At 44.1% G+C, this 19,589-nt stretch overlaps 1 protein-coding gene across 1 annotated transcript in view; it reads left to right on the top strand.

Moving 5' to 3' along the window:
- LOC125437500 (cation channel sperm-associated auxiliary subunit epsilon-like) overlaps nt 1-14,184 on the top strand; it is a 60,166-nt gene extending 45,982 nt beyond the window's left edge. Inside the window, exons 11-14 of the mRNA XM_048505077.1 lie at nt 2,003-2,104; nt 8,668-8,825; nt 10,953-11,006; nt 13,942-14,184. Of these exons, the coding sequence (XP_048361034.1) occupies nt 2,003-2,104; nt 8,668-8,825; nt 10,953-11,006; nt 13,942-14,131 (504 nt within the window). The 3' untranslated portion in view covers nt 14,132-14,184. The remainder of the gene's footprint in view (nt 1-2,002; nt 2,105-8,667; nt 8,826-10,952; nt 11,007-13,941) is intronic.
- The last annotated feature ends 5,405 nt before the right edge of the window (nt 14,185-19,589 follow it).

Genomic DNA, 19,589 nt, shown 5'->3' with positions numbered 1-19,589 from the left:
ATGGAGGCAGATTTCAGGGATAAGTTGTATATTAAAGTGAGAACATCAGCAATTTCATGCTTGAGCTCTTTAAGAACTCTTGGATGAATGCAATCTGGGCCGGATGAATGCAATCAAAGGTGGATGAATTGCAATCAAAGGTGGTCGGAAGGTCCCGGCGGAGTGACGCAACTTTATCTGCAAAAAAGCTCATGAATGCCTCACAGCCAATAGCCAATTGAGAATTTGTGGAACCCTCTGTCAATGAAGTGAGGGACCAAACAATCTGATACAGTTGTGCCAGGTGGGAGCTAGCAGATGCGAGAGAGGACGAGAAGTGCTCTCTCTTCACCCCCTTCGTCGCCAACTCATAGGCTTCCATAAACGTCCTATACATTGTTCGCGAAGCTCCGTCATGAGACTTCCTCCATGCTCGCTCTAGTCGTCTAAGCTCCCACTTCATTTGGCGTAGCTCTGCAGTATACCAGGGAGCCCGTCACAGTCGGGGGCGTAGAGGACGCCAGGGAGCAATCACCACGATGGCATAGGAAAGCCTGGAATTCCAGTCCTCCACCTGCTCATCGAGGGTGCCAGGGGGCTCAGGGTCCTGCAGAGCATCCAGGAGACCAATAGGCTCCAGAAGTCTCCATGGGTGGACATAAATTAGTCCGTCGCCTAGACAGGGTTGGCACGGCGCATCCACCTGGACCTTCAAGGCAAAATGGTCGGACCATGGCACTCTGCTAACAGAGGATACGACCATATCCTCTCCTGACCCAAAGACCAAATCCAAGATGTGGGCAGCCTCATGAGTGGCACCAGAATTTAACAAGGAGAGCCTAGCATCGCCATGGATGACACCAGGTCCACAGTCGCTGAACAAGAGGTGGTGTCGACATGGATGTTGAAATCACCCAAGACAATAAGTCCAGGGAATCGCAACGCCCAGTCAGCCATCGCCCCCAGCAACTGTGACAGGCTGTCTCCTGGTTCGCTAGGCGGCCAGTACACCAGGAAGACAACCAACCTCTTCTGAGACAACCACTCTAGGCCAGCACACTCCATACTGGTGATCCTTGGGACAGGGGCAGTCCTGAAGGGGATCGAATCCTGGATGAACATTGCCACTCCTCCCCCCGACCCTGAGTTCGGGATTGGTGGACACATGCAAAACCTGGGGGCTAGACTTCGCCCAAGGTGACCGTCTCACCATCACACACCCAGGTTTCGGTGATACAGGCCAGGTCCATCTGCTGGGCCCCTCTGGGTTTGTAACCCCTCTGGGTTACAAAATTTCATGTTGTAACCTGCCATGAGACCTTTGGGTATAGAGTGGGATAAAATACATATAATTAAATAAATAACCAGGACTGCCTCTGCTTAACTTCTGACATCTTAAAAGACCTGGACCATCCAGATCAGGGCACTGTAGGGTGGTTCTGATAGCATTAATGTTATGTGCTGACTGATTGCATACTAAGAGAGCAATCATAACTTTTACTAACATGGCAGTAAACATAGAAAGAATTGTGTTTTAAGACTATAACATATAAACCTATGCCTTAAAATGATATACCATATTTTCCTATATCAGTTTCAGTATAGTGTTCAAATGTGCATCAACGTCCTCTACTGAACTGTGAGCAAATGACAAAAATGGCAAAACCACCACTACTACCACCACCATTCCCAACACCATTAGGAATCTCAGGAAAACCTCCTGGGAATATAGATAAATATAACTTTCTAAGGTAAACAACAGGGGGTGGGGGAGAGGGGGGAAAGCAAACTAAAGGTCTGATGTGGACTGAAGATGCTCTAAAAGGAATAGACTGCTGAGTGCTGCTAGTCTAAAAACCACGTCCCCTGCAGGCCAAAAACCGAAAAACACTTAAAAATACAAAAAACCCACAAACGGGGAACGGAGCTTCAGACATGTAATGGGGGGGGGGATTAAACCCAAAAAAACCCCTTACCTACGTCCTTGGACAGGGTTGAACCTTGCACATTTATATACTTACAGGTACGTTGTGCACATGAAGCACAGTCTTGGTCTACGATGATGACAATGGGAAGTGGCAGAAACCAAAGCATCACAGATATAGATGAGCTTTGGGGACCACATGTAAGAAAAGTATATGTAAACTGTCAATAATATAAATTTTGTTTTTGTCTTCCATTATATTGCTTAACTATTAATACTTAACTGCAAAGGAGAAAATGAGAATTCAGTTGGTAATTCCATAAAGCAGAATTTAATGCTTTGAATAAAGTAATTGCTAATCATGAAATGTTAATACTATACTGCTAATTTTAGTCTTGAGGCATATGTCCAGTTTTTTCAATTAAAAAAAGACACCTTCCCTTGCACCCTCTTGGCCATCGCGCACGTAGGGCAACCTTTCACATAAGCCTCCACATCCCCCCTCAACGTTTTCCACCAAAATTGTCTACGGGCCAAATGCAACGTTTTCACAAACCCAAAGTGGCCAGCCGATTTTACATCATGGGAGCCTTGTAACGCAAGGAGGCGTGCTGCTGGAGGCACATACAGTTGATCCCCCTTCCACCAGAACTCCCCCCACTTTTCCAGCAGGTCACCACCTTCATCCCGTGGCACTTCGAGGGCCCCAGCCCCCCATAGGGCCTCCTCCAGCGAGGCAGGAACGGCCGGGGGGCTGGAGCGAAGCACCGCCTGACTAAGAGTGATGACCGCCAAGCCCAGCTGAGCGGGAGAAAACACCGTCCCGACCAGAGCGGGGTCCCCCAGGGAGGCAATCTGGCAACCGAGACAAAGCATCAGCCAGGCAATTGGCCTTCCCGGGGAGGAAATGCAAAGTGAAAATGAAATGGGAGAAGTCAGCCCAGCGAAGTGGCTTGGCAGACAACTTCCCCGGGGCGCGGAGCACAGCCAAGTTCCTGTGGTCATTCCACACCTCGAAAGAGAGGGCCGCTCCCTCCAGCCAGTAACGCCAAGTAGTCAAAGCACTCATGATCCCTGGCCCAAAAATGATCAGGCTGGCCTCAACGAGGGGCAGGGCCTTTTCAGCCCTGGCCCCTACCTGGTGGAACAGGCTCCCTAGGGAGATCAGGGCCCTGCGGGACTTACAGAGTTTCCACAGGGCCTACAAGACAGACCTGTTCCACCAGGCGTTTAGCCAACCTGGTTAAAAATACATCTACCATGTCATCTGGCCTCCTGTGGGCACAAGGAGGCGAGGGTGGTAGCCAGACACCATCCACATTGTAAAATGGGTTCTGTTTTTATCTAATTAATATTTAAATTATGTTTTAATGTATGATTTAACCTTGTTGTGAACTGCCCTGAGCCCTCAGGGGGAGGGCGGTATATAAAATTAATAATAAATAAATAAATAAAATTTGATCACTCCCGTCACCTTGTCACCAACTGTCCAGTGACGCTCAGCCCCCGAAAACTTGCGGGAAAGATAGGCGCAGGGATACAACCTCCCATCTTCCCCTTTCTACAGTAGGGCCACGCCCATAGCCTTGTCCGAAGCATCAACATGAACAACAAAGGGCTTGGAGGGGTCGCCATGGCGTAAGAGGGGCTCCGACGTGAAGGCGCATTTGAGCGCCCAGAACGCCGCCTCGCATTCCAGCGACCACGGCAGCAGAGCCGAAGGCCTCATCACCACTGACCCCTTCTCCTTCGTGCGTTGCAAATCAGTGAGAGGGAGCGCCAGCTGGGCAAAGTCCGGTATAAAATCCCAATAGAAGTTGGTGAAGCCCAGGAATGACTGCAACTGGCACATCTCGAACCTTACCCGGGTCCATCTCCAACCCCCGACTGGAGATCCGGTAACACAGAAAATCTAGCCGCTCCTTATGAAAGTCACATTTGGAAAGCTTCACGAACAGGTCATTGTCGAGGAGCCACTGTAGCACCGCCCGCACAGTTGCGACGTGCTCCTCCTCCGACTGGGAGTAAATTAGTACATCATCCAAATACACAACCACCCCCTTGAACAGAAAGTCCTGGAGCACCTCATTTATCAAACACATGAAAGTCCCAGGCGCCCCAGATAATCCGAACGGGAGGACGCGGTAGGCAAACTGGCCTAGCTTCGTGTTGAAAGCCGTCAGGTGCTCATAGCCCTTGGCGATCTGCACCCAGTAGTAGGCTTCCCGCAAGTCCAACTTAGTGAAAATCTTGCCCTCGCCTAAGCAACTAAGTCCTTGATCAGTGGGAGGGGGTACTTGTTACAAGCGGAGACCGCGTTCAATCCCCAATAGTCAGTGCACAAGCGCAGGGAGCCATCCTTCCTCTGCACAAACAGGACAGGTGCGGCAAAGTCACTGGTCACCTGTTTTATAAAGCCCCGTTTCAAGTTTTTATCCAAAAACTCCTGAAGCGCCTGGGCTTCCGGTGGACTCATGGGGTAAAGACGGCTTTTCAGTAGCTTAGCCCCAGGGAGTAACTTGATCTTACCGTCAGTCTTGCGGTGGGGCGGCAGCTTGTCGCACTCCGTCTCTTCGAACACCCTCTGGAGGTCCCGGTAGGGTCGAGGGATGGCCGAGATATCCAGTGCGCTCCCAGCCACTTCTTGGGAGACCCCCGCCTGCATCGATGGGAGCCCAGATATATGGTCGCCACAAGGGAGGTTAACAAATCGAATAGAGTTGGAGGACCAGGAGATATCCGGATCGTGGTCCCGCAACCAAGGCACCCCCAGCACCAGGGAATATTTGGCCACTTCCGCGATGATGAACCGCTGCTCCTCCCAGTGCTCCCGCATTGGAGCAGGACTGGCTCTGTCTGATGTGTGGCCGGTGCGCCCCCCAATGTGCCCTCATCCATCTGCTCAAACAGGATAGGGCAGTGCAGGGGGACCCGCTGTAGCCCCAACTGGGTTACAAGGACCGGCTGCATTAGGCAGCAGGTGCATCCCGACTCAACGAGAGCCTGCATCTGCACACTAGTCCCACAAGTCTGGTTTGACACGGTCACTGGGAGAAGGAACAGGTCGTTGGTTCCACTCACCGTCAATTCCGCACCCTTCAAAGGGACCTGACGTTGGGCGCGCTTCCGGCCAGGTCACTGTCGTTTCCCGCCGACTCCTCACTGGACTCAGGACCACCCGCCTCCTCGGAGGCCGAACTCGCCTTGTGCGACACCACTTGCAGCCCTGCACCCTTCTTGAACGGGGACTTCTTCCCTGGACCCGTAGTCGTCCTGGCCTTCGCTGCGCCCCTGGCAACCTCCTGGCGCCAGCTCATCTGCAAGAAGGTGTGAACGGTTCCCAGATTCTTTGAAGCTCTGTAGTGAAAATGTTGTAGAAACTGTAAGGGACATTTGGTGTGGGGTGAAACGGGGGGGGTTGAAGGATATAGTTCCTGGATCTGAGCTCTCTAGCTTAGATCCAGCTTTCTATTGTTGCGCTACACGTTGTAAGAAATAAACTGCTTTAGGACTTTCCTACGGCCTGTTATTTCCACGTTCGAGAGTCTGACATTAAGCTGGATCTCACAGTTTGACCCGCACTCGGATCCATGGCCAGAAAGGATGGAACGACAAGCGGGTCCCTCACTGGCGAACCTGATGAAGGGACGGGGCTGGTCCCGGAGAAGAACGAGGAGCCCTGCGACCCGGACTCAGGAGATGAGGAGAAGGATGCCCTCATCCCCGACCAACACGATCCTCCCTTGGGTGCTGCGCGAAGCACCAGCGGTGGGGAGAGCATGGGCTCGCCCTACTCTTGGGCCCCCTTCTTGCAGATGAGCTGGCACCAGGAGGTTGCCAGGAAGGGAAGAGGGGAACAGGAAAGCATTTACAGGAAAACATTTGCAATTCTTACACAGCACGACATCTAGGCACTGACAGGCTTGGTCCTGACAAAATGCTCCTAATATTTCACTGCATCTGTGGCTGACGTATTCAGAGGAGTGTCACTGTGAGATATGTTTCCCTCTGTGGAACAGAATTATTTCATTTTATTTAAATTAACCAGAATTCTTTTTTTTGTGTGAATATTTTCCCAGAATTTAGATATTTTAGTTATATAGTTTTTCTTGAGTATTCTCCCAGCATTAAGATCTTTAATTACAGTTATACGGCAGAAAATAGTTCAGAAATGTCTCTTGCAAGATCAACAAATTAGGATCTCTACTAAAATTCTTTATAAACCATATTTTAAATTAAGTTAATAGTGAGAGATACTCCTGACAACTAGTTTTTAAAATGAGAATGAAAAAACATTTTGTTTCATTTTGTACTCATTTGAATGAATCTATTCCCCTTATCCCTTTAAAAATGTACAGATGGCATCTGAGAAAGCAACAAGACCTGATCAATATTAGAAGCTTGTACACAAAATAGATCATAGGCAACATTTTGTTCCATTTGAGTTTACCTGCAAGGATAAGAGTGAGCAAATTTAAATCATCATATGCATCTAATTCTGAACGATGATTCAAGGATGGATACCAAAAATCCATGCAAGGTGTCCATGTTCAGATTGAGGGGACTTTTCTATAAAACAGAAACAGCCCCATGTTTGCATAAACATCCAAAAAGAAAAAATGGTAGAGGTGGTTTAAATTTGCCCGAAAACAAGGAATGTTATCTGAAAGCTTAACGGATGACAGGTGACACTGAAAGGTTGTTTATCCCAACAACATCTGTGGGACCTTCCGTTCCCCTTCCGACAGGGTTTGCAGATGTCAGACGCTGTATATTGTTATATGTTGAAATGTTGTATTTCTTGGTTTTAGCTATTTTAATATTATAGAGCTTATATTTATATTTTAGACTGTGATTATTCTGTGCTCCATCTGTTTATGTTATTTTATGTTGTGCACCGCCCAGAGTTGTTGTTGTAATCATCATCATCATCATCATCATCATCATCATCATCATCATCATCATCATCATCATCATCATCATCATCATCATCATCATCATCATCATCCCTGTAGGGAAGGAATGAGCTAATGAAGGTCCCAGAGAAATGTGTAAAGAGAAATGACCGAGGGGAGCACTCAACGGAGGGAAAGGGCAAGAGAAGGGAGAAAAAAGGATGCTATCCACAAGTCATTTAACCTAAAAGTACTCTTTACAGGACAGCTACATGTCTAAAATGCTTTTGATCTTTCCCTACATCCCAGCCCTGTAATGAATAGGTTGAATTACATTAAGAAAACTTTCCCAAGGTCAAAAAGGACTGCTAGGAGGAGAGAACGCAGGAAGATCTACAGTCCTTGTATCTGGAGATCACAGGATATCACCCCATGTCTGACTATTCCAAGGACTGGTACAGAATGGTCATAGCCAATGTAACCCTGGCCTTCATCCCCTGCCTTATAAAATATTGAAGTTCATATTATTTCTCATACTGTGTGCTGCAAAATGCCAGTTTCCATGTTTGTATGGGTGGATAGCAGAGTGTCCCAGCCAAGAGAAAGCCTAAGGCAAAACAGCCTGTTTGCAGAAAGTTAATCTATGAGTTACTCCAGGCAATTATCTGGACGTCTCATAACAAGGACATGCATCTTTGATTATCTTACCCTACCAGAGTACTCTATTGACATAATGGAATCTGCACATCTCCTGAACACCACACCTCGCTAAGCTGTTTTTGGAAACTCCCTGATACTGTGCTTTTGAGAAAACCTTTCTCCAAACAATTACTTTCTCCCTGCATTTCCTCAACCTCTATATATGATCTCCCTAACAACAAAATCCCTTCCTAAATCAATCAGCCTCAGCTAAATCTGAATACTTAAGGCAGAAACTTGAGAAAGCATCTCTGCATAAACCATTCATGGTATCACTGATATAATCTAGGACCAATTGGCCCCATTGTCCCGGGATTTAGAACAATAGAGCCATTAATTAGCTCAAGCCCTGCAAGTCCAGCATGAAAATCCCAAGTAAAACAAAACGTAACCTTGAAGTTCCCGCCAAACTAGCGATCCACCCTATAAAAATACTGCTTACCAGAGCCTCATTGCTCATTACTAGCTTGAACCTCTCTTGGTCACGTTGGTGTGAGACACTATATCGTCCTTCGCATTGGGTTTCTATGCTGGCATAGAAATCCTTGCCTTCTTCTAGATCCTCATCAGCTGATTTAGGTAACGTATAAGTCTCCTGCTTCCCCAAATCCTATTCTATCATCCCACCTATCTTTTCCTCCCTACCTATATATTTAGGAACTGTGTGTATGTGCCTTGATGTCTTACTGTGTGATTGCTTGCAACAAAATTTATATAAAAATATTTAAACTACAATTTGGTCTTGTGAATTCTCTGCAGATACGTTTCAAGCCATTTCTGGTATGCATTGCCTAAAAAGATCCCCTCCCAGCCTGCCTTTCACATTGCCAAGCTGAGTTATTTTCCCCATCGCTCATTTAAAGATATTTGTGTGCTGTTACACTCTTAGCAGCTGGTGGAGATTCCCTAAAAATACGTTCGCAACCTGTTAAAGCTGGGTAACATCAAGTTTCTTATGCACCTGGTAGATTTTGTTTATCTTCCAGTAGCACTGGTACAGAATTCAAAGGGCAGTGCTAGTAAATTATCACATTCCATTTCTGATTCTTTGCATTCAAACCATCCTATTAACTCTAGCCCTCATTTTTTTAATAGCATAAAAATAAAAGTGTGGATTTCCATATGTGTGTGAAGACAGATTAATTCCATTATGCTCTTTTATCCTCCCAGAATTTCAAATCTTGTTTTCAATCTGAACGTGGTGATCCGGGAAATTTGAAATTACCATATGAGATCCTAAACCGTTCTGGCATTAATTCCATCCTTTGGCCTACAGACCATTATGGCATTTACTTGTTCAAACTGAAGATACTGGACCCAAATTTCAGGTTAATTTTAATATAATTCATTATTGTACTTATGGTGGTATGTTTATTTGTATGTGTTCATGTGCTATGTGCCATCAAGTCATTTCCAACTTACACTGACCCTATGAATTAATAATCTCCAAAATGACCTGTCATGTGATAAATGCTTTGCAGATAAAATATCTCACATCATGCCAGCTTGGACTCTACATTAGTAGTGATAGGGTCAGATGGTGCCAGGGTGTCAACTTGTCCAGCTTTTCATTCAGTCTGAAGATCTGAACAGGAGCCTTGGATGTTTGAGGCTTGCCACCTGCTTGTATGGCCCTTGCTTTTCCTGGCTACTAAAATCTGTTGGGGGGTGTGGTGGGCTGATTCAGTCCAGGAGAAGAAGAAGTGGAAGAAGAGTTGGATTTATATCCCCTCTTTCTCTCCTGCATGTGGCTTACAAACTCCTTTCTCTTCCCCCCTCATAACAAATACCCTGTGAGGTAGGTGGGGCTGAGAGAGCTCAGAAGAACTGTGACTAGCCCAAGGTCACCCAGCTGGCGTGTGTTGGAGTTGAATTCCCCAGATAAGCCTCTACAGCTCAGGCGGCAGAGCAGGGAATCAAACCCAGTTCTTCCAGATTAGAGTACACCTGCTTATAACCACTACTCCACTGCTGCTCCTACCAAGAGGTAGTGAATATATCCTTAAGAGGAGGGGATGGTTACCACAGCCTTGAAACAGCTATTTTAATTGCTTTACTGTCTTACAAGGAGTTTTTTGGCATTTAAAAGACTAGTACATTTATTGTAGCATAAATTGCCAAATTAGAATTGAACAATTTAATTGATTTAACCGTATTTTAATGGACTTGAATAACAGTTGTTAAAGGCTATTATGTTTAGCTTTTATTTTTGAGTTTTGCATGGAAATTTCATGAAATTTAATTCCTGTATATCATTGCCTTTTAGCCCCAATGTTCACCTGCGCCCCCCCCCCCCCATGTCAAGAGAGTCAGCATGGTGCTGTGGTTAAGAGCAGTAGACTCTAACCCGGACAACCTGGTTCAATTTCCCATACCTCCACATTAAGCCTATTGTGTAAACTTGGGCCAGTCACAGATCTCTCAGTCCATGCAGGGATGGGAAATGGAAAACCACCTCTGAACATCTTTCACCATGAAAACCTAAAGGGTCGCCATAAATCTGCTATGACTTGATGGCACTTTACACACCCATACGTCTTACACACCTATATGTCTAATGTGAATGAAATCCCAAATAATTGCATTGGTCCAAAGAAAATTGCAAAACAAAACCCGTGTATTAAGACAACTAAAATGACATACAACATGTGCAAGCTTTCAAATCTCCATTATGTTGGATGTTAAGAAACAAACAAAAGGGGGAAATAGAGGTTTCAGGCCATGATCACAAGACCATTTGATTGCGCCTGCATGGAGAGTTACACCGACTTAGGAGGCCCTGTGGCCCAGGATAGAGTTGCTATCAGACCCTTGTCAGAATGCATCTATATATCTGCTAACTGAGGATTTACTGTAACTGATGTGATTAATAGTTGTAAGGGGAGGGAACAGGATTTATGGTTCCAGAAAAACCTCACAGTTGACGTGGTTAAATTTAGTTTTGCTGTTATTTTTGTTGCTTAAATTCTTTTGGTGCATGGTCTATGGGTTATTAAACATTGATAAAGCGGAGGTACCAGAAAATTGAAGGCTTCATATTGTAGGGACACATATCCCACTTGGGAAACCTAGCATTTATGATGCTCTTGGTTCAGTTTTGGCAGGGAAAGGGACACTTGGTGAACAGGAATAGAGTTATGAGGCAGAAGAAGAGAAAATAAAAGGAACAATAGTAAGGAAAACAGTGCTGGGCTTGCCCTGTATGGTACCACTGTCATAATTGCTGTTTTTCTCACATATACAGTGATCCTGTTCTGCTCTATATCCATACAGAAAGCCAATTAAACAAGATGCAAAGGTAACCATCAAAATCACCAGACAATGGGATTGGATCCAATAGTTGAAGTGATAACGTAGTAGTGGTGGCCGGAACTTTGCCTGCCTTTGCAGATTCATTTTATGCTGTTTTCTTGTTATTTTTATATATATATATGATGTTTTCTCTTTTATTCCAGTTTTTGTAATTTTTCTATATACTTCGCAGTCCGTACCTACGGCTTCAGTGAAAGGTAATTATTGGTAGCCATCTCTTCTTAGAATTTACATTTATGATGATGCTTAAATATTAGAAGGCGTCTCTTTGAAAAATACCATTAAAAACCTCTGAAGACATTCCAACCTTCTGAGTAAAAACACAGAAATACATAAATAAATGTTGTCTTCTCCGCTCTTTCTACAATAAACAAATTAAGATTAATCCCAGATACATACACCCTCAAATGAAACTCTTCTGCTATGAAGTTTTTTTTTGCTTGTTTTTTTTAACCTCTGAATAGCTGGTCTCTGAAATTTGCAAGGGGGCATTTACCATCCTGAAAATTAAAATCTCTACAGATTTCAGATTTTTCCCCATATTATGAAACTTAATACTTTGATAGATCAGTATTTTCTTTTATATGCTGATTCAAATTATCAGGGGGATCAGATGTTTTCTACTCTATGTTGATGTCAAATGAAACAAATAATAAATCCAAGAATACCTTTTTTGAATCACCTTATCAGCAGGTCTTAAGAAACACTTTGGGGTCTGCAACCTGCAGCTCTCTACAAATCCCATCAGCCTCTGCCAGCATGGCCAATTGGACATGGAAAGCCGCAGGTTGCAGACCCTGAGGTATTCTAGAATGTCATGATCCAAACTTTATTTTCATGGATTGTGAGTTCAATATTGTAAAGCATTTTAATTGATCTTTAAGGCCACCTAAGCAGCATAAAATTGAGTCCATCTTCCAAAGAACAGCAGTGGCATAGCGGTTAAGAGCAGGTGCTCTCTCTCTCTCTCTCTCTCTCTCTCTGTAGATAGATAGATAGATAGATAGATAGATAGATAGATAGATAGATAGATAGATAGATAGATAGATAGATAGATAGATAGATAGATAAAATTATATATATATATATATATATATATATATATATATATATATAATACATTCTATATATATATCAGTGGTGGCGAACCTTTGGCACTCCAGATGTTATGGACTACAATTCCCATCAGCCCCTTCCAGCAATTGGCCAATTGGCCAAAAAAATACATTTATATATATAAAATACATTAAACAACCTGCCTTATTATGTATTGTCCCCTAAATCCAAATTTCTTGCTCCCACTTTAACTAATAATAATATTTTTGGTAACTTGGAGAAAATGTCCTTTCTTTTTTCTGATAAGGAACCTTTGGTTTTGTATAAAATATCACTTTTTTGCCCTGGTGACTATGAAATTTCAAGCCAAAACTGTATCTTATTTGGGCCATGCTGTATTTGATTTAAAATCTATTTTTTGTACTTGATTTTATCTGTTTCAAAGTAATATTTGATTTTATTTTTGGTCATTGAGACCATTGATTGAAACAACCTTTGGCCATAGACAATGGAAAGATGGCACCCAGAGCAGTCCATTAATTTGGAGCTCCGGTAAATTGGAAGCTTAGTGGTAGTAGGAGTATTTTATTGCTATCCTTTTTTTGTAAATTTTTGTCTATGATGCAATGGAATTACTTGGTGCATTTTTGGCACCCCCCTTTTTGGTTACTCTTTGTAATCCTCTTGTAATTAACAAATGAGTGGAGAACGACTGCAGCAGGCAAAAGGAGCAGGGGGAAATGGCTCCTGGGTGGCGACTTGGTGGTGTGAGGGCTGATACCGAGCCCAGGAAAGCACTCCCCAGACATCAGTGAATTACAAACATTATAAACTCTACAGACATTAAAAACACTCAAGTAAGCAATGGTGGGCAAGCACAGTGGGGGCAGTTGTCTCCCAGGAAATGGGTCGGTGGTGTGAGGGCCAATGCCGAACCCAGGGAGATGCTCCCTGGTCGGCAGTGGGACACGAACATTGACATTATTCAAGTAAACAACTACTGTAGCCAGCAAGCAGAGCAGGAGTGACTTCCAGGCAGCGAGTCGGTGGTGTCAGAGCTGACGTCGAACCCAGAGAGACGCTTCCCAGCAGGCAGTGAACTAGAAACTTTAACAATACTCGAGTACATAATGCCCACGGTGGACAAACAGAGTGGGAGCAAATGGTTTCTGAGATATCCGACACACCAGCTGGCGAAGAACTAAGCAGTGGGGGCTGGTGGCAGAAGCAGGCTGTTCTGGGGGGGGGAGGGCAATGACCCTTTCAATTTGGGCTTTGCGCCAATTTTCTTTTTGTGTCGTTTTAGTTAGTAATTCATAGGAGCAAAGGTTAGGGGTAGTTAGTTTCCTCCTTAGTATATTATTAGGGAGGGTAAGTTAGATAGGTGTAGCCAGTTCTTTTGGAGAAAATCGGGTAGTATTGTTAAATTATTTTCTTTACAGCAATTATGGTGTAGTGTAGAGTAGTTTGTAGCTCTATTGTTAGTGTATTGTTATAGTGTTACTGTATTGATACATATTGCTAATATAATGTTATTGTGCTGAGATATTGCTGTATTGTTGCTGTATTGTTAATGTTTTGATATATTGCTAATATATTGAATTGTTAATGTATTGATACAGTGCTGCTGTTATTGTAACTGACTAGTGCTAGGTTTGATGTGTTAAGTCGCCATCTGAAACTTTTTCATTTTACAGTTTTATGTATGTTATTTTACAAGTTTGTATTCTATTTAATGTATACTGTTATATTATGTTGTTCACCGCCCTGAGCCCTACGGGGATGAGCGGGGTATAAATCTAAAAATGAATGAATGAATGAACAAACAAACAAACAAACAAACAAACTATACCTGTACCAAAGATTAACATCTCTTTTATTATTACCAAAACAGCCATAGAAACGAATACACAAAGTATGGCTGTATGTTGCAACACTACACTAGTATCATGAACATAAACGCTGAAGAAATATTTATGTCCCATTGCATTAGTACACAGTTTTGAGAAGAATTTAGCTATTTAGTAGGACTGAACAAAAAGATATAATTGATGTTTTATTTTGTTTTCATTTTAGCCTAGATCCTGCTGAGATAGCTGGCTGGTCTGTGCTTATCGTAACTCTCTTTTTGGGACTCCTCATTCTCAGCTACTTCAGATACGTGAAGATATTTCGGGCAGTCAATTTCATTGATCTACCACAGCCATCACTTCATTCACATCTTAGTACAACCCAAAATGCTGAAGAAATGAAGAAAGAAGAGTAATATATTCATCTCCCTTACGTATTACAATGTATATTAAGGGCATCTTAATGTTTAAAAATAAAAGCATTCTGTTTTGACAAGTGTTTCTTAATTTCCCAAGAAAAACTGAGAGCCAAGAAAACCTTTTCTGTAAATTATTACATAGAAAATCCAAATTTCAATTAAATTCATTCCTTGCCCTATTAGAAATATGACACAATTAAGAAGTAATGATCATGAGACATGTTGATTTTTTGGATATGTAAGGAGAGATTTCTAGACTTTATGGAAGTGTATGGGCAATCCTGGACACACATCACAAAGAACAGTTGAATAAGACTTCCAGTGGTTGGGGTGCAATGTCAGTTCCTTGAGTTGCCTGCAGAACCCAAATTAATTATTCAAAATATTATTAAAATGTTTCAGCTGTCCAAAAAGGAGGGAAAATGGCATACTATATCCCAATCCCAGCATATCTTATTTATGTATTTGATTGGATTTATATCCCACCCTTTCCCAGCAAACCCAGACTCAGTGGGGCTAGCAATACATAATACACAACAGATAGTATAAAGTTAAAATATACAATTAAAAGCATATAGTATTGAAGATAAGGAAGGTTGGTACTTGGATAGGAACCCACCCAGGAAATCTCTACAGAGGAAGGCAATGACAAACCAGCTCTGCATCTCACTTGCCTTGAAAATCCAGAGCTGGGGTCACTGTAAGTCAGCCATAAATCAGCTGCAAGTTTCATGGCATTACACAGAGTGTCTAAATTTTAGATATTGTATAGAAACAAAGCACACTGAGTCCTTGCAATCTGGGTTAAACTAAAACATTAGACACAGAAGAGAAGAATGTAAGTTGTAACCAAGCGTTTACATCTATTTGTGGCAAACTGATCCTCTCCTGCTTACAGTGGGTTGGAGCAATTATTCATTAGTTCTTGGTTCACTGGCCAGTTGCTAGATCTAGGTTGTCTTTCACTTTATCTACATGGAAACAAATTACAGATTCTGGGAGTAAAGGGAGAATACAGAAAGAAAAACTGTATACATTAGCCTAATGCAGGGATTGTAGCAAGGACATAGGTAAGGGTGGGGTTCTTGGGTTCAACCCCCCTCCACATTGCATGTCTGAAGCTCCGCCCCCTGTTTGTGGGTTTTTTTTGTATTTTTAAGTGTTTTTTTGTTTTTGGCCTACAGGGGGTGCATTTTTAGGCTAGCGGCACCAAAATTTCAGACTATGGTCAGGCGACACTCCTGATGATACCAGCCAAGTTTGGTGATACCAGCCAAAGTTATGGACCCCCAAAAGGGGTGCCCCCATCCCCCATTGTTTCCAATGGGAGCTAATAGTAGATGGGGCTACCCTTTTGGAGTCCATATCTTTGGACCCCCTGAATCAAACTTCACTAAACCTAGGTGGCATCATCAGGATAGTCTCCTGCTGATACCACCCATGTTTGGTGAACGTTAGTTCAAGGGATCAAAAGCTATGGACTCCCAAAGGGGGTGCCCCATTTCCCATTGTTTCCAATGGGAGCTAATAGGGGATGGGGCTACACTTTTGAGGGTCCATAACTTTGGACCCTCTGAACCAAACTTCACCAAACCTGGGTGGTATCATCAGGAGAGTCTCCTAAAGATACCCTGAAAGTTTGGTGCTGCTAGCTTAACAATTGTACCCCTGACAGCAGGCACCCCCCAAATTTCCCCAGATTCTCCTTTTAAATCCACCCCCTTCAGCATGGATTTAAAGGGAGAATCTGAGGTCTCCAGTTTAAATATTGAAAGTGATGCTGCTTCAGGGTGAGGGATAATCCACCCCAAAACAGCATCACTTTCAATGTTGTTTTAACTGGGGACCCCAGATTCTCCCTTTAAGATGTATTTAAAAAGAGAATCTGGGCTCTCTAATTTAAACACCATTAAAAGTGATGCTGTTTGGCGGTGGATTCCAGCATCACAGCAGCTGCCCATGGGGGTGGGGGGGCAGAAACCTCAGATTTTGCACCAGGCTCCATTTTCCCTAGCTACCCCTCTGCCTGGAGGGAGAAAGGACTGCTGGCTGCTAGCTGGGACCCCAGTCTGTGCGGGGGGGGGCAGGGAGTCTGCCGTCCCTGGCCTTGGAGAGCTGCTTTTATAAGCACTGGGGATGGGGGTGGGGCTTGGGGAGGTGTGGCCACACCCACGAAACCCCCCCCCATTAAAAATCTATACCTATGTCACTGGATTGTAGAATTCAGATTTTCTTGCCAGCCATACATATAACCAAGATAACACTAACAATAGTTGTGATGTCAGTAGATTCAGCATTTCCATAAACTGGCCAATCCTGAACATATGCGATTGTTACTGCCAGGAAAATAGAAAAAATATTTTCCTGAGCCTATCACTAAACTACACTGGCTAAGGACCAGAGCAAAGAGACTGGTGTCACACAAAAGTCTCTATAAGGCCTGGAAAGAACGTGAATATATGAGTGTGTTAATGTCTCACATGGTTTTCCTCTTGCTTTTATCCCTTTTTAAGATTTAATGTAAACCCTCAGTGTTGGATTTATTGTTTGCCCAAAGTTTAGGCTTCTATCTTAGCTAAGTTTTTCAGTTGATTTAAGGTTTATTAATGTTAGTTTAGGATATTCTTGTTTGTGCTCTTATAATATATTGTAAGTTCTGTAGGATTGCATCTAATGTTTAATTTAGAAATTTCATTTTAGATATTTGTGTCTGTTAGTAAAAGCAATAGCTTGTAGCAGCTGATATTAAGGCCCAAGGAAGTTAGTCCTGGTATTCAGTTTGGGCCAACACCCAGGTAATCCCATCTTCACCAACAAAAGGGCCTTTTGACTAACAAAGGATGAACTCAGGGTGTGGATTGACTGTTGGAAGATGTCACCCTGTATTGGACTGTTTGAAGTTTTGCTCTCAGGATCCAGAAGCTCATTGGACTGTTCACATTCTTACTTTCAGGATCCAAGAATCCATTGGATCATTTAAACTTGTATTTGTCTAAGGCCCTTTCCACACAGGGCCAAAAACAGTGGCCCAGGGACAGAAAAACACCGGTCCCTGGGGAGCTGTTCGCACATGCAGCACTGCTGCAATGCAGCAGCGCCGTCCTGTGCAGCCCTGAGCAGCGTGAAGGCGCTGCTTTCCACCTCCCTTCCCGAGGGAGGTTTTTGGAAAGCGCCGCCTTCCCATTGGCACGGTGAGAAGAGCACCGCACCGAAGACACTGCTTTCCCATCCCTCCCACTCACCTCGTCCTCCAGCATTGGTTTGGAGGGCTGCTGAGACCCGCTCACGCTGCCCTCCGACCCCTGGAGGTTGGAGGGCAGCATGGGCGGGTACCTGCAGCCCTCCAGACTGATGCTGGAGGATGAGGTGAGTGGGGGGGGGGAAGCAGAAGAGGCAGCTCCGTGTGGAGCCACCAATTCTATGCTGGCCTCTGCAGGGGCCGCTTGCACGCTCCCATGCGAATGGCCCCCTCCCCTCCACCGGCATAATTTCGGCCGGTGGAGAGGCACCCTTTCCGCCGTGCAGAAAGCGCCTAACACTCTCAAGGAACCACCTCAGGCAAGAAGGTGCAACCTTTTCTTCTGGGATTTGATCTCATCAGCATTTGCAAAAGGATTGTTTTCTCTCTTTGGTGTTCTAGGATATTTTCTCTGTATTAGATGGAAGGAGACCGCCCCCTTCCTAGTTTTTGCACTATGGGGGTTGGGACTGCCCTATACCCCCTTTCCTGGGTTACTGGGGAAATGTATATAAGGGGCTGATGCACAGCCATGGGGGTTCCTTTTTGCTGGGCTGTGCCAAGAAATCACTTGCCAATAAAGAACCTCCCTGCTTTCGAAGAAATTCTGGTCTCCTGCACCTTTTCTCCTTGCCTTGCTGCCACGAGCTGAAATCACTTGAAATCGCTCCTATAAATCACTTTATGTTACCAGGGCAGCGGTAACACAATGGCCTATCAAGTCATGCCACTAGTTTTAATTAGGTCAATACCAAGAGTTCTCCAGAATCTTGGGCAGGGAAAGGTTGTTTGCTAATAGTTGCTACTGAAGATAATTTAACTGGAGATGCCAAAAACTAAACTTGGGACTTTCTTTGGGTATATTCTATCACTGAGTCATGGATACCAACAACAGGAAACCTGTTCTTAGATGGCATCAAACCACATATTACATCAATCTCTATGGCATGGACAGCCCTGCAAAAGCAGATCAAGCTTTAAGGCCCTGGCATAAAAACAGAACCACAGAGATGGAAGGGGCCATAGAGACTGAGAAGAATATGTATTTTGCCAAATTTCATGTATTAATTTAGCATAAGAGCAGCCATTTTTGCCAAGGATTTTTGTAAGAGTAAAATGGGTCTCTCTATCTCCATTCCTTATCAGGTACAGCTGGCAGCTCCTGAGGCCTAGCTGTCCAAGGCCATGATGACCATAGAAGAGATAATTGGAGTTTGAATTCCAGTGTTTACTCCTTAGTTCAGGATTCATGGCACCTGCTTTAGATAATGTAACACACACACACACACACACACCCCAGCCCTCCAGCTTTGAGCCGGCTGTGGAAAGCCAGGGGCCAGTCTGCTGACCTCCCTCCTCACCAGAGCCTCAGGAACAGTATAGGAGGAGAACATGCAGGGCCCTACTGGACAGGAGGTGAAGTGTTTGCCTGGCAGCCCAGACAAGTCCAGCATGAACAGCAAGGATGAATGCTTGCAGGAGCAAGTCTGAGACAGCTGGCAGATGTACAATATTATAGGCCCTGAGTATCATCATATTTATAAATAGCTGGAAAGGGCATAGCAATACGTCTAATTGCTGTTGACCTTGTGGCTCCTAATCTGCATTGTCTGCTCCACTTCAGAATACACTGAGCCCAGAGTATCTCCCCTTCCAGCTGGATTGGATACAAAGTTCACCCAAGTTAACCAAGTCCGTAATTTTGACTAAAATCTTACTCCTGATGGATGCACCTTCTCTAAAGGCAATATGCAACAGGGCACTCCAGAGTACTGCACTGGAGGATCTTTGGGTGAGGTCTGGAAGAACAAGGGGCAGAAGGCTGTGTAGCTTTCCCCTAGTATTAGTTGGTCCCCATATTTGACAAAACCAGATTATATTGCCCTTTTTTCTTCCAAATACATATGTGAGCCTATACCATTGCTAAATACCCATTAGCACTGCTTCCTGGCAATGTGAAGCAAAGAATGGGGGATGGGGCACCCCTTTGAGGGTCCATAACTTTGGACCCCCAAAACCAAACTGCACCAAATTTGGGGGGTGCCATCATGACAGTCTCCAGATGATATCCTGACATTTTGGTGCTGATACGTCCAAAAATGCAACACCTGCAGGAACATCCCAGAAATTTGCCCAAGGATCTTTGTTCTGCATTGAGTTTTCTGCATTGCTGTCAATGGCGGTTGCAGGCTGGGGTGGGGGCACATTTCTGAATGC

The sequence above is a fragment of the Sphaerodactylus townsendi genome, linkage group LG01 (genome assembly GCF_021028975.2).
Source record: "Sphaerodactylus townsendi isolate TG3544 linkage group LG01, MPM_Stown_v2.3, whole genome shotgun sequence".
NCBI classification, from domain to species: Eukaryota; Metazoa; Chordata; class Lepidosauria; order Squamata; family Sphaerodactylidae; genus Sphaerodactylus; species Sphaerodactylus townsendi.
The sequence above is the reverse complement of the archived record's forward strand: the minus strand, read 5'-3'. Positions and strand labels throughout refer to the sequence as shown.